At 36.8% G+C, this 19,181-nt stretch overlaps 1 protein-coding gene across 8 annotated transcripts in view; it reads left to right on the forward strand.

Annotated features, from left to right (window-relative positions):
* Positions 1-19,181, forward strand: part of tmcc1a (transmembrane and coiled-coil domain family 1a) — a 63,059-nt gene that overhangs the window by 23,122 nt on the left and 20,756 nt on the right. Inside the window, exon 1 of one of the 8 annotated variants that reach the window (XM_012863902.3) lies at positions 72-674. The exons of the other annotated variants lie outside the window; for them this stretch is intronic. Coding sequence (XP_012719356.1) covers positions 636-674 — 39 coding nt within the window. The 5' untranslated portion in view covers positions 72-635. Of the gene's footprint in view, positions 1-71; positions 675-19,181 lie in introns of those variants that run through there. 8 annotated transcript variants of the gene reach the window in all.

The raw sequence follows: 19,181 nt of genomic DNA on the forward strand, positions 1-19,181 counted from the left end.
GCAGTCAGCTGGTCCCTCCTCCTCTTCCATCTCCCCCTCCTCCCTTTCATTCCCTCTACCAGCACCTCCTCCACCTCATCCTTCTCACCACCCCACCCTTCGGCACATTGACAGGAAGCGGGAGGCAACCTTACCTCGTCCTAGATGGCTGATCTGTAGCTCTGTGTGTGTGCGTGTGCGTGTGTGAGGGTCTTGTCAGCCTCTGTCTGGAGAGGAGCTTCTGGAGGGGCGTGTGCATGTGTTGAATGTAAGATCTCATTTTCATCCGTGTTTACGGGAAATCACTTGTGCATTGATGTCAATGTGAGTGTGAGTGACTGAGTATGACACATCTCACTTCACTATGAACACAAGTGGGGAGGAAACGCAGTAAATCCGTCTTTCTTTCACCCCTTCGTCCTTTTTTTTTGTGTCTCTCCCCTGTTTCCTCTCCTCTCTGCTCACTTGTGTTTGCATAGTGAAGGGGTGCAGTGTGGACCCATGGCTATTTGGAGAGGATGGTAGCGTTTGTGCTCGTAGCACGTGTGTGTGAATGGGGAGTGTGTTGTTGGAGGCGGTGTGTACTTTGGAGGGGTATGAGTAGAGGAGAGTAGGACAGTGATTCCAGCTGTGGGTCTGTCTGCCAGTCAGGGAGGATGGTGCAGCGTTTCAGTCTTCGTAGACAATACTCCAAGGTAAGCTTTCCACACGCATGCATGCTAATATCCCCATGTTGCTATTCCAATTAGTTTTTAGTTTTTTCATTTTGCAATCAAATCTGTTTAAAGCTTGACTAAAATCTTGATGTGATTTTGTTTTTCCCCCACTTCTGGCATGAAACTTCTTAATATTATGCTAGGAGGGGGGGGGACGTGAGGCTGCTTGCTAATGCTGCTTGCTAACAGGAGACATGACCCCAAAAAAACACATCCTTTTTCAGACCTAAGATAGAAATCTCCCTGCACATGTGTTGGACCAGACGCATCATTTGCACTCCTTATTTCTGGAAAAATAGAAGCTTTCTTTTGTGTTGTTTAATTTTTTTTCACTCCTGGGTGGATTTCTGGCACGTGGTAACTGAATGGTCCATCTTCTGAGTTTATCCAAGGTCTTTGTAAACATTAACTCACTCTAAAGCTGCTGTGGGATCGATTCGCGCTTTCTCCAAGGGACGGGCTCTAACATGTGTGTGATTATTTCTGGTTAGAGAGCATTTATGACTCGATTTTAATAGTTTGCTGTTGATGTCTGTTTTACAATTGTCCCCTGATGGTCGTGTGGATAAAGAGAGAGGATGGATTGTGTTAATAACCAGCAACGTTATTTCTGAGAGCCTAATGTTCCGGTGCTTGAACTCAATCTGTAGTATTTATAGCAATTATTTTCTTCTCTGGTTAATTGATTGACTAACCACACCCTGCATGCTCATTTCTATATTGATGCAATAGTGCTGGTAGCTCCACATGCAAACATCTGTAGGTTGAATGAATATCTAAATTTCTTTTTAGATGGTAAAAAAAAAAAAAAGAACCTAATCTACTGACAGAATTACTAAACCAAGTAAAAGAGCATTTAATAGTAAATCCAATATGGCTGAGATGGGGGTGTATGGGAGATGCCATTTTATTTGATAGAGCAGTGCACATAGTATTTAATGGTAGAGTGTAAAGACAAGGATACATGGCTTATCTTTTGTTTTTACAAGTAAAATCAGAAAAGATTGGCTGTTGTTGCCTTCAGCCCACCTTTTGTTCCATGTTTAAGGTCTTTGGCTGAACCTGAACGCCTCATATAGGTTTTCTTTCAAGTACTTTGCTAAAACCAGGATTGAATTGGAATGTATTTAATTTAATCCTAATCTGTCTATATGACTTATAAAGTGCCTTGAGATAACACTTGTTGTGAATTGATGCTAATAAACTGAAATAAACTCAAGATTGCTCTGCATTTAGCTCTATCCATATTCCGAGATGCATCCCTCTCAACCTAGCGGGTTGTTCACTAATGTTGTCTAACATGCCTTCAAAGAACAGCTGTATTTGTATGTGTTTATGTAGTACATAAAATGGTCAAAAATACTGTGGTTGTAACATAGCAAAATACTGAAAGTTCCCAGGGATATAAACGGTTTTGGAATATTATGTGAATTATTGCTGAGATTAAAACATTCTGTTGATAATGAGTCTGTAATTTACCACATGCCTGGCTTGTTTCTTGTTTATAACTTGGGTAATATAAGCATAAACCTGAATCACTCTTAATTAAGATGTGCTCTTTATCTCACAGGAGTTTATTTAGTCTGTACAAATTAAACAAACTGTAATTTTATGGAACCTTTCCATTCGACTGAACTCAAAGATGTTATTACTTGTTGTTTAGGGGAACAGAGTCTGATATTTGAGAAGAAATAATATCAAGGCAAACTTTTTGAACTTCTTTAATAATCCAACTATGACCTTTGCTTATTTTCCGCGTCCGGTAATCTGGAAACAGCATTTCCTTCACAGCCTTTGGTGGAGTCATTAGACGGGTATCATAATTAGTTAGTAGTTTCATCTTATCTTATGTGTCCTCTAGTAAATTAAGAACAAAGTGGTTTATTTGCTTCAATTATGTCTTCATCTACTCTTTCAAATTGCATGTCTGAATATCCCTTTTTGTTTTTAATTGTGTCTCTTGCTAAAGTTGAACAAGATCCGCTTTTTCATTTCTGCAGTGGCTGTCATAGCAATATCAGTTACAGATTTAAGGACGTGTTTAATAATTGGTAGCTCAATAATACCACAGTTGGTAATGACCTACATAGCACAATTGGCAAGAAGGCCTGCAGCACACAAATAGTATTAATTTACTAGTATGTGTAATAGTATGTGTTGTCAATACAACATGTAATACAAAATAACTGTGTTACATGTGCAAGACTTTAAATTGCTGCAGGGATTTTTCAAATTAAAGGAGTTGAGACAATAAGAAGGAAAAAAAAAGTTCTGATAGGATATGAGCTGGGATACTGAGGCGAAATGAATCCAAGCCTTCAGGCTACCCCTCCCACACTATTAATAATAGTTTTCTGTCTGAGAGACTGAAGCAGCGTTTGTTTTTGGTAACCATACTGTCCTCCGGGCCTGTCTGCAACTTGTTTTCTCCAAAAACGGGAAAATAGGGAATTATTGGAAAAGAAGGGGGTTGGGTAGGTGACCTCCATTCTTTCCCTCAAGACAAATTTGCACAACCCACCTGTCTTCCTGCTCATCCTTTGTCTCCTATTGTTTGTATTGCTACATAATTGTGGCATTGCAATACATGACCCATCAAGACATGAGGCATAGTTCCTTTAGTTGTTTTTAATGTCAAAATTTTAATGTCAAAAAATAAATCAACTGTTTTTGACATGAAATTATAACCTTTCATCGAAGGCTGAAATTCTGATTATCCTGGTATACAGTATACTCATTTTATGCTTTAATAGCTGTAAATCTGAAGCTGTATCGACCCCAGGATGGAGATTCAAGACTCATAAATGTTAAACGGAGCTGAAATTAGATGAAGGCAGAATAAAGTTGAGACTCAACACTCTTTTATTTATCATTCAAACCTTTTAACCTAACCAACTAACAAATTCTTTATTTAGCTAAATCTGTCTGGGTTTTGCTTCTATATATATATATATATATATATATATATATATATATATATATATATATATATATATATATATATATATATATATATATATATATATATATATATATATATATATATATATATATATATATAAAATTTTGAAAAATTCGATATTTTCTAACTTTGAAGAAAGTAATAAATAAATCTTATTAAAAAATATCTTGTGCTTCTGACATCTAGCCAATAAAAAATGATTTCAGTAATCCGTCCTGATCTATAGCAGGAAACGGTTAGTGTAATTTAATGTTGAAGGAGATATAAATAACCACAGCTGAAACAAGGAGGTGAACATAGCTGTAAACTGTGAACATAAATTAAAAGAACAAGAATATATAAATGTGTAGTAGGAGAAATAGAAGGTAAAACACAATAAAACCATTTAAATCAAACAAGGTCAAACTCAGTCTCACTGCTGTTAAAAGACAAAGAATAAAAATAGATTTTAAGACGTGATTTAAAAGTAGACAGTCTTTAATAAACTCATGTATTAATCCTACTGAAAAAGATTTCGTCTGGAGTTTGCTGAAGGGCTACACTATGGTTGCTGTAGTTCTGCTGTTCTCATATGACTTTTTGATTATTCTGCTCATAACGTTTTTTCTAATGTTTTAAATAATTGTGTGCAGAGACTGCTTGCAAAAAATGATTCTTCTGCTTCATAAACCTGTCACTTTGATTTGATTGTCACAAAGTTTAACGAATTGTTCTCGTTGCACTCAGCACAGCTCTTCCTCAGCTTCATATAGTAGGTCAATTCACATAAGCTGCAGCAGCCATTACAGTCTTTCTTTCACTGCGAAAGTTGTTATGAAGGCGGAAAGACTTGGATTGCTAGGGAACACACTGCAATGTGCCTTTAGTACAGTTTTGCAAGCACACAAAAATAGCTGTGATTTTCAGATATTGACTGAACAATACTGGCTTTTAAAAATGCCTTGATCAGGACCCAATTGTATCATAGAGCTGACATCTGATTATATTTAATTTATACCAGTCTTCAGTTTAATTGATTCCCACAAAAGTCTGCAAGTAGAGATCTGTCTAGGATATTTTTGGCAGCATTTCTGTGAGATCTGTGACCCTGTAGGAGAACATTTGGGAGTGTGAGCAGTAGGGAGCAACTGGACATCACCTCATCCCCGAGGCGTGTTTTGTCCTTGCTAGTTTTAACATCGTCATTGCTGAGCTGTAATCAGCTCTCACTTCCTCAAGCTATCGGCTTATTCCAGGTTTTACTTTAGTGACAGAAATTTTTCTGAAAACCTTTACTAGATGGTGTGGTTTCATCACACTGTAATGCATGTAGGACAACAGTCGCATATGATAACCATCCTGTCCTAATCTAGCCACGGCTGCCCTACATTGTTTTGAGGTCTTTGTAAAGAAAGACAAAGAAGCTCACAGTCACACCCGTGTATAACCAAACAACAGAGTTTCAGAGAAAGAGAGCGGCAGCCTCGGGGATAATGAAGTGTATGCTCTTGGTTCACACTGGAGGTGATGTCATGTCTTTGTGTTTGCTCAGTACCAACCCATTGATAGGTGTTTTGCAGGTAGTGCGTGGAAGTGTGTGCTGCTGGGAGCCCGCTTAATGTCGGGCAGAGTTCGTCAATATGACCAGATTAATGGATGGGCTCTTAGTGAAATTTGGAAACACTGCTGCAAACCATCCTTGATTGAAGTTCTTTGGTTTGTTTTGTACTCAGGTTTGGGTTATGATAGTTTATGTTTTTGTCCTTAAGTGAATTAATACTTGCCTCCTATTGTATCCTATTCTACTGGCCTTACCCTCTTCTTATCCACCGTAGCTGTTAGTCGTTATCCAGTCACGTCTGCACTCACTTATCTTCAGTCTGTCATGTTAGACAAACAAATCAATTTTTTTTTTTATTTGATCTTTTTTTTCATAATATATCACTGGTTAACCTTGTAATGAACTTTTTCAAATGGTATTGTGAGCATTTCTTTGTCCAGGACAATCATTGATCACCAGAGTAAACGTCAATATTGACTGAGTTAAATTAAATTTATAGTTCCGTTTTGGTTCATTTGTTTCGTTTACTGACTTTAATTTACTTCAAATGCTTTTTTTTACCATGGCATGGTGTGTTTGGCTGCATTGATGCATTTACTTGTTTGTTTAGCGGGAAAGCGTCCAACCAACACAAGGCATCACTGTGACTTCAGTAGTCTAAATAAATCCCACGTTTTTAATATTGTTTTAGTTTATAATGTCTCTGTGTTTTTTGTATCATGCCATTGCCATTTACTCAAATCCAGTTAACTCCTGCATAAGAATTTCTCTGAGTTATGAAGTATTACTTCTTGGTAATCTAACACCGCATGTTAGAGCTTCTACTCTACATTCACTAACCTTTTATGTATTTTGATCTCACTCAGGGCATTCAATTTTAATTAGAGATAGGATTACTGTTCTAACCACATCAAAAACAGTACTGATGGGATAGTTTTCTGTTTTCATATGTAGGATTAACAAAGGCATAATAACTGAACAAATAAAGGAGCCATCTGCTCATTTCAGTAACGGCCACACAGCTTAGCAGGAGTAGCATAAAGATTAATAAAAAACAGCAACATCAGCAAGGCTTGTTTTCAAGTATCACCACAATACAGGTTAAACGAGATTCCCTGTTTATTTCACAAGGTTACAATGAATTTTTGTCCAAAATATTTTGATACATACAGGGCTGTTTTAACAGGGCTCAAATGGTGTGGAGTCGAGTCGCATGACTTGCACTTGAGTAATTAATTTTATCACCACTTGACTTGAAAAAAAGGTTCAGACACGTTTTATTGGACTTTTACGCCAATAAAACATGTTTACATGGAAAGACTTGATATTTTACACCAAAGTTTACATTTTAAAACAACTAAAACGTGTGCACCATTAATTAATTTCACTCATCCTATATTGACAGACACAAACATGATCTGCAGCACAGCCAATCAAATAATTAGATTTAAAAAAAATAAAAAAAATAAACAAGCTCAAGACAAATATGCTTCCAAGAGTAAATTCTTCTACATAAACCATAGAGCACTCAAAAAACTTAATGCAATATGTAAAACATGCATGAAGAGAATCGCAGACAGAGATGAAACAACGTCCAACTTTGTTCGACATCAACTTCCATGTTTGTCTTATTAGCAAATGTTCAGTCGTACTGGTTTCATCACATGTTGAGATAAATACAGACTAGACCACAACACATGGTCCATTATTTACATTTAACATGTAATTCTGCATTGTTGTGGGGGGAAAAAGCCTCAAAAGGACTTGAAATTCCAAATTTCAGGCTTGGTCTTGAGAGTTATGTGTCTTGATTTGATTTTGACTTGAAACTTTCAAAATAATCCCACCTCTGGTATCAATCTTTGAAGGACAAAACATAACAAGGCTAAAAAGTGTTGACACAGCAAGTTAGCTGATTGGAAATTGACACAAAAAACTGGAAAGGAATCATTCAAAGTAATTGTGCTCCTTCACACATAATACAAAACAATACAATACAACAGAACTTTATTTATAATTTTAAAACAACACCTGGACCAAAGTGCTTTACAGCAATTTAAAAAAAATACAGACATTTTTTTCTGATGGAGCAATGATAAGCAATCCATTATTGTTAATTATAAGGATAAGGATCCACCACTTTGTACTAATAAATAGCTCATAGCGTACCGTTATTAATTATTTACAAGTGTAAGTAACCCCTGAAGGCAGTTGGTCGGACTGGATTTTATTTACTCTTTCAGAGTAAAGAGGGTCGCATACAAATGCTCTCTACAGCTTTCACATTTTTATTTGAAAACATTTTTGAGACCCTGCTATTCTTTTCTTTCCAGTTGAAATTAATGTGTTTCTTTATGTTGGTGCCTTTTTAAAATCAGTTGAGGTGTGTGGTTGTGTTATACCACAATTTAAGATTTCAAGGGGGATTCAATATTTTTATAAGGCACTTTTAATATTTTCACTTTGCACATATTTGTCCGTTTGAAGAAATCTTGGGCATTTTTGTCCAGGTAACTGGAGGTTTCCACACAGAACACACATTCACTACACTCCTTGTCACACATGTGTTTCACTTCCTTGGGAGCCTTTTCCCCCCTTTACTTCGACCTCCAGACTCTTTTTCTTCTCACTGCTGCTCTTACAGACCGCTACACTTTAGTCCCCCCCCCCCCCCCCCCCCCTCCTCCATCGCTCTGCCTCTCATCTGTGTCCAGTCTCAGATAGTGGAGCTGGTCTCCATGGTAACAGGGTTATGGCCAGAGATGGAAGCAGCGTAACCCAGCTGAATCCTCGCAGGTTTCCCGAATGATCTCACTGTCGCCTCATCAGCCCGTCTGGTGCAGTGATGACCTCTCAGAGCAGGAACAGAAAGATGTTGTCTAAAATTAGATTGGTAGTCTCCTCAGTGGGTCACCAACTCTGTGTCAGTGCTGTATTGTGAAAGTGTCGAAGACTCAGTTTTTTAAGTCTTTCTTTTACTTTTAGATCAGAAGAGAAACCTATGCTTACCTTTCTATTATATTTACAGGAGAGTGACTTAAAAAGAAAAAGTGGGTTTTTGGATTTATCCTTATTCTGTTGTCCGTTTTAGTGAAGGTGAACCAATTAAGTGAATGTGTTTTTTGTAGAGATACTCTGATAAAACTGTGTGGCAGGTTTCAAATCTTAGGCTTTTATCAAGCTTAGACCTGGTAATACCAATTTAAGCAGATTCCAATTTTGTTTTAAGAAATATCATATAGGAAAATAGAACTGAAGCATCATAAATATATATATATATTTTCCTTTCTGCCATGGATGGTCTTTAATCATTTATGTCAGAGATGATGGCATGTATGTGAGAGCAGTGGTAAAAAATACTTCTATTGTTTAAGAACAAAGACGAAATTATTTGTCATGAGTCGATATTCTAAGCTGTTTAGCATCTTATGCTAGCAATTAGCAGTAATAAAATAGCATTTCCATCTGTGTTCTCCAGAGAATATCAACTCTTACCTTAACTGAGGTTTTTCAAAAGAATGAACACATTTACAAATCCAGCATTGAGGTGAAAAGCCTTTCAAACTATGAAAAAGAGCAGCATTGCTGTCCTCCTTTAAGCTTTCACGTTATCTGCTTCAGATCTTACTACTTTCAAACAGCCTCCAACATTTCTGCGCTTCCTCTGATTTCATTGCAAACACCTCACTAATGCTGAAGATGGCAACTGTGACGTGGAAGTGCTTTTTCGTGGTGTGTTCACTGATCAGAAAGATGTTGGATATTTGAGTTTGAGACCGACCGATCATCAGTCGGCCCTAACAAGCTGAAAATCTGATGACTCTGGTCCAAAGGTTGGTTTCTCAAGGCATTATTAATTCTCTGTAAATGGTTAAGCTTAGTTGTTCTATACATAATTTTGTAGTGTAGACTTTGATGTTTTCTGTCATGTTTTTTTTTTTTTGGATATGTGTGCAGCTTTGTGTGTGCCCGAACTCTTCACCCTAACAGTTTATGTTCCCTTTGATGTGACGCCTCAGCCTGTTAATTAGGCTGTTGAATATTCATTCATTCATACATGTAGGCCAACGCCCTTAGTCGGAACCAAGTGTAGGAACACAAACACACACACACAAACGCACACACAAAATGGCCTTCTCAGTTAATAAGAAATAAGCAGTGCTGCGTGTGAAACCATCAGGGCAGATGTTATAATTTGAAAAAACAAAGAAGGCTGGATGGGATGAGTTTTTAGGGCACAGGAATTTTGGTGTGTGTTATCATGGTTTTGATCAGCAGGGTGGATGGAGTCATGATGGGGAAGATATGGCTGTGATGCAGTTTCCTCACAGACAGTTAGATGGTTTTCTAAATGAGGAAAGATCTGCAATCTCTGCATCTTCTACTGCTTCTATTAATAGGCCACCAGTGTTGATCAAGCTCACTTTTCAGTGGTGGTCAAATGTACTGTTTTTATGCTAGATATTCAGCTTAATCTTTTTCTTAATATTATTAAAGCATTGTGTTATGTATATTTTGTTCACTTTCATTGCTTTAAGTGTGAAAAGCAGCAGAGTTACTTCCTGAATATGACTGTAATGGTTACATGTGGGATAATTTTTGTGCAGATATGTGAACATGTCAGCAGTGAGTCACTCTGGGTCATCCTTTGTGTTTATTTTTGGCCTGCAGCTGGTCTTTCCTCTTTGGGCCCATGCTTGCATTTGTGTCTATATTGTATTTTCTTAGCCGTTCTAACTTCTCTTTTTTTCCCCCTTTCTGTTCCTCCAGTCATTGACAATGTTCAGGTCAACCTGAACCCACAGCCCTGTTGCTCAAACATCTTACTTTTGCAAATTTAATTTGGGTGCGTTTTTTGCTAGCCAAATTAAACCTCTTACCCTTTCAGATAAATAATAATTCATGATTTTATTAAAGCTCTAGTTTGTAAGTAACACTGTGCAGCCCTTTACATTGACCTCTTAAATGCTTTTGACACCACTGGATCATGAGGTAGCTTGGTTTGGTAATTTCCTGTCAAAGAATTCAGCAAAGCTGATGGTATCTCGCCTTGTGTGTCCAATGGCGTCCCCAAGAACCTGTCGCTAGCTCACTTTTATTTTATATATCACAAGTCTTAATTAAGAAATATGAAACGCTAATTTTCATTTTAATCCTGACAGTATTGTGATTTAGTCTGTCGCGTCCACATCTCATCAGGTGCTTTATTACCTAAAACAATGTTTTAATATATTTAAAGTCTTTGAATCTTGTTACCACTCTTTGTGGTTTTAAAATTTTGTAAATATCTGAACTGAATTATCTGGGAATCTGTACTTATAAGTCAGTCGGATCAAATCTAAATCCTTATCTAATTTCTTCTACAGAATTAGGTCTAGTCTTTCTTTTTAGGCTGCTAAAACACCTTTATTTTATGCCTTTATGTCTTTGCTTGATAAGTTGTATATTTCTTTATGAATGCTTATTCACAGTGCTTAATTGCGCTTCAGAATCTACAAATGAGAACTAAAGTTCATTACAAACTTTAAAACTGACTAACCATTTTATGTTGTATTCTCACATATTGGTCTGCATTGCATGTAAGATCAAACCGTTTCACATTTCCCCATTTATCAAGATATTCTTGGCCTTCCCTCTTCAAATTCATAATGCTAGATTCTCCAAATTTTTAAAATGTAAACATTTTACAGATTTGGTTTAGTTGACCTGTTGCATGTGATTGGGCACATTTTAGTTTTGTTCATACTTTACATGACATTTAGATCTTTTTTTACAACTCTAAAACATTAGTGTGTTGTATTTGGGCAGCAAGCAGAATATTGGCTAGGACTACATTGTGAATGTGATTCTGAAGGTAAGGTAAAACAAATTTTTTTTCTCCTTATGATGAGACATCATTAAGTTGTTTTTAAAGGCGACATTTCTAATTGTTGCAGGTATTAGGGAAAGCAGACAGACTGAAAGGCCACGCTCTTCATCCCTGCCACTCCCTGCTCAGTGTGTATCGTTTGTGTGACTCTGATAAATTATGGATGAGACCATAGATCGCTGAGCTCAGCTCTGCTCTGCTCTACTGACCCAGTTAGAACACACATGGACACACATTTCAAATCTGATCACGTCCTCTTGGGAAATATCTGCATATTTTTTTTCTACACTAATAGCCAAAACGGTCCTTTGTGTTCTCATAAATTTTAGCCAGTAGAAATCCAAAGAATCTGTCATAATCCTGCAGATTGCTACTACCTCGTTGTTTGCGCACAAACACATATTTGCTTTTTCCTATACCAGTCTTTTATTATTTTACATTTTCTTCCTTTCACACACACTTTTCTGTCTCATTAAGGCTTTTCTTTGCTCATTTCCCTGACTTTTTAAGCATATTGTTGTTACGCTATCTTTTAAAAAATCTTCTTTCCATTTTGTCTTGCAATGACCTCGCCATTAACACCCTTGCTTCTTCTCACTCTTGCTATGATTCATAAACCCCCTGTATTCCCCCCCTGTGGTTCCAGGACAGCATGCTTCTCAGGAGAAATGAAAAGGAAAGGAATAAGGACACCACAGAACCAGCATTAAAAAAATAAAATCTGTCACAAGCTGTAAATCAGACAGCACATTCAGAGTCTGTTGTACCAGCCTCAGGTGACTCCTGTTGTGCAGATTAGTTTATTTAGCTTTCTCTGGTGGACTTTTGCTTCTGGTGGATTGTCATATTTCTAGTTGACTTTAGCTAAATTTTAATAGTGTTATCAACAGGTTTATCTAACATTTGTATACGAATAACATGATGTAGTGTGTCCATCATTAAAAGCAATGAGACATGCTAATTTAGGTAAAAGGGAAAATGCAGACAGTAGAGTTGCTGTTTTAGTAATAACTGCAGACATTTTTGTAAACTGATAAAGCAACTTGGATTGTTAAATCTAATAAAATCGGATTTGCTACTTGCTTGTGAATAGTGACTTTATGAAAGTTTCTCAATTTAGCAAAATCAACATAAAGTGGTAATGAGAGAGTATCGTCTTAAGATTTCCATTAGATAATTAATAGCTGGCTGACTGATTTGGAGCCTCCTTTTAACCAAATTCCACTCCTAATTAACTTTCTTCCTGTTATGAAATCTGCTGCTTCACACTGGCCTATTTCATACGGCAGAGTGAAGCCGTTCATTCACTTTAGACCAACTAATAAGTCTTTAGCAAAGTGGTCACTGAGGTCATTACAGGGCCGTAATGTGTAGCTAGACTTAATAATCTTTCAGGGTGAAAAGATGGGACTGCTCGTTCTGCATTCTTCATGTTCTTGCTGAATAATAAGCTGGCATTGTGTTTGGGGTTTATATACTGGACCATGGTACACTGAGTATTGTGGCACATCCCGCAAAACCATCCCCGTGTTTGGGCCAGGGCCCTCTCTGTTTCCACATTACATAACCAGGTTGGAGGATAAACAGAGCCTGGCCCAACAAATACCAACCACCTCCAACAGACAAAGATTTAGTCTCCCCATCTTGGCCACCTATCTCCTTTCACATACGCATATTTTATTCCTACATGGTATTCATACTGCTTCTCTTTCCATAAACACTTCCCCTCACAAATGTCTACCCCATCATTGTTTATATCACCATTTAACTCAGTGGTTACCTTCAAATGTGACAAAATACTATTATAACATAGTAAAATGAAGTTGACGTAATGGCAGCAAATGTAAAATAATTTTAAGGCCCACTTTGTGTTGAGTGAGGATTGAACAACTTCTAAATATGCAGTTGGGTTAGATTAGAGGCCAGAAGCCTTATCATCATCACCACCTTTAAAATTCAAATTTTTTTCAACTTTCCTCAGACTTAAAGAGTACAAACCAGCTTTTTCCACAATTACTGACTTTATTTTATAACAAATAACAAAATATGTTTATAACAAGTGACTGTAAGCAAACATATATAAACAGGACAAGGCAACAGTGTTACCAACTTTATGTCCATGTAGCCAACCCTACCCCCCAAAAAAAAAAAAATCAACTAAAACAAATAAAATATTGACAGCAGCTGTGTTTTCCTGGGTTAAAAAATACCATATCTTGTTACTAAATAGAAGTTATGTTATAAAAATTGACATCTGCACTTACAGATGCCCCTTTCTGTGTTCATCAGCTTACAATACCATACATAGAAGAGAAACAAATGGATGACTAAAAAAATCAGGCCATCTTGAAATCTGTAAGCTTTATTCTGCTTATTGTTAGTTTTGCCAAAGAATCAGAATTTATTTTGGCCTTTTTTTTATATTGTGAAAAAAACAACAACTTTAAAAAAATACAGATGTACAATGTACGTAAAAGCAAGCCATTTCCATTTTTCCATCTCATCATCCTGGCTAACGAGACCCACACCAGTCCTTATGATTCCTGTCTTTAAAGTGGCTCAGACTTTAACTACTCACAGGGCCACTGATTACACTGAAGTGTAAGCAAATTGGAAAAGAGCTGCCTTTTTTTATGAGAATGTGTTAAAAAAAAACGCACCTTGAGTTGTAGTTGTTTCCTCTTTTAGGTCTGCAATCCAATCAGTCTGTGAGGACAGAATTTACCCTCTTCTTTATCTATGTAATCCTCCCAAAACTACATTACAGTCTTGGAGTAGGAGAAATACAAAAACTGCTGCTTAACTTTGCAGTTGAAAGCATAATAAAATTAAATTGATCCATACTTTAACCTCTAGCTACATCCAGGTCTTTAGACTTTTACAGAAATGATTTGCCTAATTTAAGCTCCAGATAACAAGAGCTGGTTCCTCCCTGCTTCTAAGATGCCGGCAGTACTTGCAATTAGAAGAAAATCACTATAGCTAAGGGTTTCATCTCTTCAGTGGCAGCTTAAGCAGATGGAGGGACTGTCCTCTGGATGTATTAATGTTGCTGGATATGGCAATGTAGAAAGGTTGATATTCTGAAGAAGTCTGAGTGGTCAGTTCAATGCTGTCCAGTTCATTCCCCTCTTGTCTTCTAGTGAACCTTGTCCTCCCTCTCACAAATATCTTTTGATGTTGTTTGTGTCTATTATTCATTCATGTGGTCGCATGGCGTGCCAACTTGGGCAATGCTGGATAAACTTTTCCAGTGAATACTGTCATGAAATGACCTGGGTGCTAGATCGGAGGTTAAGCTGAGAGCTTTAGATTCTGAACTCATCAGCTAAAACTGCATTGAGTTATTGCTGCTTTAGATGGGGAGTTTGTTGAGTAAATCTATATCTTGTAATTTAATCTCAAATTTAAATTGGACCACATAAACCTTTTTAGCTGATGCATTGAATTAGTAGACAGTCTTGCCTGCTCTCACCTCCATCGCCAATCCATCATCTTCCACTTATCTGTGATTGGATCCTTGGGGTAATTGCTCCAGGAGGGAAACCCAGAGATCACGCTTTCCAAATCATTTTTAGCAATCCAAAGGTGTTTTCAGGAAAGAGTGGATATATAGACCCTCTAGTAGGTTCTGGTCTGTCCAAGTCGGATCAGCCTGAAGAACCTCCAATAGGAAGGCGCCTAGAAGACATCCTGGTCAGATGGTAAATGCTCCATTCCTAGCACCCCCTGAATCAAAGGCCTCTTAGGGTGTGTCTATACACCCAACAGAAGAAGCTCATTTTAGCTTCATGTGTCAGGGATTTATTTCTTTGTCATGAGCCATATCTAATGACTATAAGTGTGGCTTTGTATGTAGAAAGATGAGTAAATTACGAGCTTTGCTTTGGTCAAGCTCTTTCTTCACCAAACCAAAGCAGTGCTTGCATTACTACAAACAAGGTGCTAATCTGTAGATCTATCGCCATCTTACCATCCCTCCTGACCCAAACACCCAGATACCACCTATTCCTTTTTGAAAACCATTGCCTCAGTCGTAGAGGAGCAGGCTCTCATCTTGGCCAAGCACACTCCTCCAGTGCACACTGAAGGTCATGCCCTGAGGATGGCTAGAGAACCAAACCATCTGGCAAAAGCAAGAATGAAATAAACCTTGACTTTGTACTGAGAATGTGAACTGTGTGACTGGCGCTTCATGCATGCTCAGAATGAGGGATTGCTGCAAAGCCATCAACAATGCAGACGACTGTCCCTGTGGCTCTACGCTCTTTCATGAGGAGTGAATGCTGTGTGTCAAGACTTTATGCAATCTACTGGATTTCCTTGGCTAGGAAACATTTTAACCAATCTTTATAATCTGATTGAATTTGAATTTGGAAAGTGCCTTGAGATGACATGTATCATGAATTGGTGCCATATAAATAAAATGTTATTTAATTGAATTGGACACAATTCTTTCATTTTGATGGACAAGCACCAGATAACTTTAACAATGAACCCCAACACCTCCCCACAAAATGCTTTGGGGGAGCCAACCAGAAAGCTTTCCCAGAATCCACAAAACACATGTGAACAGGAAAACTTATTGACTCGCCTTCCCCCACTTTGTATTTGGTATTTATCCATAATAAATAATTAACATAAATAATTTTGTGAGAGAGAAAAATCTATGCAGTATTTTTTTATGGACATTCTTGCTCTTTAAGATTAAGACACTTAACGTCCCTTCAATTCTTATTAACATTTAAAAGAAGAATTATAACATTTCCTTGAGTAAGTTATTCTTATCAATGGGTTTTTTTATTTTACTCATCTAACATGCACTTTTTTTGTTCCCCCTTTAAATACTTGGCTTTTCTTCAAAAAAATATTTCCTTTTAGCACGTGGGTGGTATTCTGGACCTGTCATTTTATTGTTTTGTTGCCATTTTCCTACCTTGAACCTGGTATCTGCAACATCTGCAGATTTTGATATTGGATAACCGTGTAGTTGAGGTGGAAATCATCCTCTTTGAAAATACCAAATATTTTATGACATGATTTAATTCTGCACCTGTTCTTATCATTGTTTAGAAGAATTTAAATCTGAGTGTCTCTAAACATACACCTTTGCAAATTTGTGTGTTTTTCTTTTAACTAAGCACAGCTGAAGAAAAAATATCTGATTTCAGTTTCCAAAAGGTCACCACTGCGCATAGGTCAATGTATTATTTGGAGTGTAATTAATGCCATTTAAGATTTTTTTTTTCTAATTTTCTTTGGCATTTAAGGGTTGTGTAGCCATTTTCTCCTTGTAGTTCTAATACTTAACTGTCCATATTCCTTTGAGCTTTAATATTTCTAATAATTATAAAGTCACTGCATACATATAAACACATCTATGAACTAAAATAAAACTCGTATAAAGCTACAACTTCTTTTATGTCCTCATAATCTTGACAAATTAATCTGGCACTAATGAGGAAAAACTAGCCCTGAAGCTAACATTTGTCTCTTTTTTTTTCTTCAATGAATCTGTCACTCGTCAGGACTTGAGTAGCTCCCCCTCTGTGTTTTTCTAGCTGCTGTGCTATTTGTGGCGAGTAATGCTGCCAGACAACATGTAAAAGTACTGAGTCACCCTGAGAGTATGAGTATTCCTGCAGGAGGCCTCGTGAAGTGTAGAAAGTTTTCCATGTTTTGTTCTGTTCCATATTTATCTTTACATGGTTTAGTTTTGTATTTTCCCCTCAGTCTAGACACCATAATAACAAACTCAAAATATGCATCTGGAGGAAACTTGTATTTGAACAAAACTTAATGTGTGCATAAGATCTTTAAGTGGAAGTATGCATGCCTTTTCATTTGCTGTTCTTTCACAGCTGATCTCTGCTGCATCCTGCATCTGTCATTGGTCCATGAGACGCTTTTACTACCATACTGTAGCCAAATTTATCCAGTGGATGTATTCCAGGAAGGTGCACCACTATCTGTTTAGTGCCTCCCAGTTGGTGGTGTTAGTGGAAATAACGTCATCTCAATGTGCTGTAGGTTTGTATAGATATAAAAGTTCAGACAGGTTTTATTGGCATAAATACACTAAAAATAAATGTAAACAAACATAAAAGCACTCCCATGTTTTAACTAATAAACTGAGGAAAGGAATGGGTTTGTGTAAGAAGAAGAGCCCCATTTCTATCAGGGTTTGGTGTGAGAGATTTTAAAAATAAGCTGTGCTTCCTCACGAATTTAATGCCTGAGGATGCTTGAATGCCTCTGATAAGATTCAGTTATATTTATTAATAAAGCACATTAAAAACCTAAACGTAATCCAAAATACTTAACACAATAACACTGAAAGATTAACATTATCAGAATAAAAATGATTACAATCAGAAGACAAAATTTTCAGGAGTATTTGGACCCAAATAACTATCCCAGTGTAGAAGACTGGATGCTGAGCCACCAACTGGTTACAGGCTATAAGACAGACACAGCTGTGATAGTGTTTAAAGGTGGGGGTTTTCCACATGGAAACAGTCAAGATGGATCCAGAAAGAAAATATCCAAAGTTAAAGCAACTTTTGTGGTTCTTACATAAAAGTTCACATTATAACTTGACAATGTCATCAAGAATAACAACAAAGAAGTGGAATCTTGTAGGTCTCTGATAAGAGTCTGGACCCAACAATGTCTATGAGAGACCTGAGAACGTTTCTACTTTGTATCAAACCAGGAACTTCTGAAGAAGACAAAAAAAATAGCTAAACCAGTGTATATATATATATATATATATATATATATATATATATATATATATATATATATATATATATATATATATATATATATATATATATATATATACATACATACATACATACATACATACATACATACATACATTACACACACACACACTTGATTATGCCAAAGCAATACAGGCCATGTTGAAGATGAAAGTATAAATATGTAAGATTTATGCTGAAACTGAATATGTAGGTACAGCCAGTGTTGTTTTGTACAGGAAATGAACTTAATTTTTCATTCAAGGTTTGATTTTTTTTATATATGGTAGGTAGATGATATGCACACAAGAGGGCAGTGTAGGACTAGAAGGAATAGGCGTGGGTAGCGAGGTGCCATTGACGTCAGCCAGACACCTGTTTGCTCAGTGCTTGACAACAACATTTTTTAGATGGATTTTAATAAAAGTATTTAACTTTTATTAAGATAAACAAATTTGCTAAAGCAAGCTTGTAAATTTAATGTGTGTAACTGTTTTTATTGTTTAAGGTTGTCTACTCATAACTCATCAATCAGCCAAAGAAAATAAAAAAAGACTAAATGAATGGATTTGTTCAGCACCCTCTGTTGGGTGCCATGTCTCATCGAGATTAGGCAAAGGTGAAATAACTTGACAACTATAATTTCTAGGCTAGGGGTCGTAACAGTATATGTACATGAGCTGAAAATATCCGCTCCAGCCCTGTCTGTTCACCACGCACATGTACCAAACGAATACAGTGCTGTTTTATACCTGAGCACATGCAGAATGTTTATATGCACAAGTATGATAACAAAACTATCACTAAACTCGATTTAGATTTCTCATGCAGCTACTGTGGAAAAAGAAAATTGGACTGAATCAAAACTTTTTTTAGCTTAGCATTTTTCAAAAGCAAAAGCTTATGTAACTACCTCTGCACTTCACCAAATTACTCACCTGAAATTTCAAGCTGAATGTGAAAGAAGAATCGGCTAAAGTCCAAATCTAGTTTCCTGGAGCAACCAACTAGTGACAACACACTGGTGCTGTGGCGGTGAGATCCTCTGATCAGAGGGGAATTCCCAACAGCTGCAATTTTGTGGTGCGTTCAAGTACATCTCATATACTGGGTTGTCTAAAGACAACTCCAAATGTCTGCACAATCTTATATAAAAAAAAAAGACAAATTGACTACCTGCTTTTCCTGACTTTATTATTAATAATAAAAAAAAAGTCTCCAGTCAGTTTTAAAGCGGCCACTGTTTCATCACCTGTTGTTTCAGGATGCATGTCCATCATGGTTCCTGGATCAGCAAAGTTAATGATCTGGCAAAAAGAAACAGCATTAATAAAGGGTCACAGTAATT

This window comes from Fundulus heteroclitus, chromosome 1 (assembly GCF_011125445.2).
Source record: "Fundulus heteroclitus isolate FHET01 chromosome 1, MU-UCD_Fhet_4.1, whole genome shotgun sequence".
NCBI lineage: Eukaryota > Metazoa > Chordata > Actinopteri > Cyprinodontiformes > Fundulidae > Fundulus > Fundulus heteroclitus.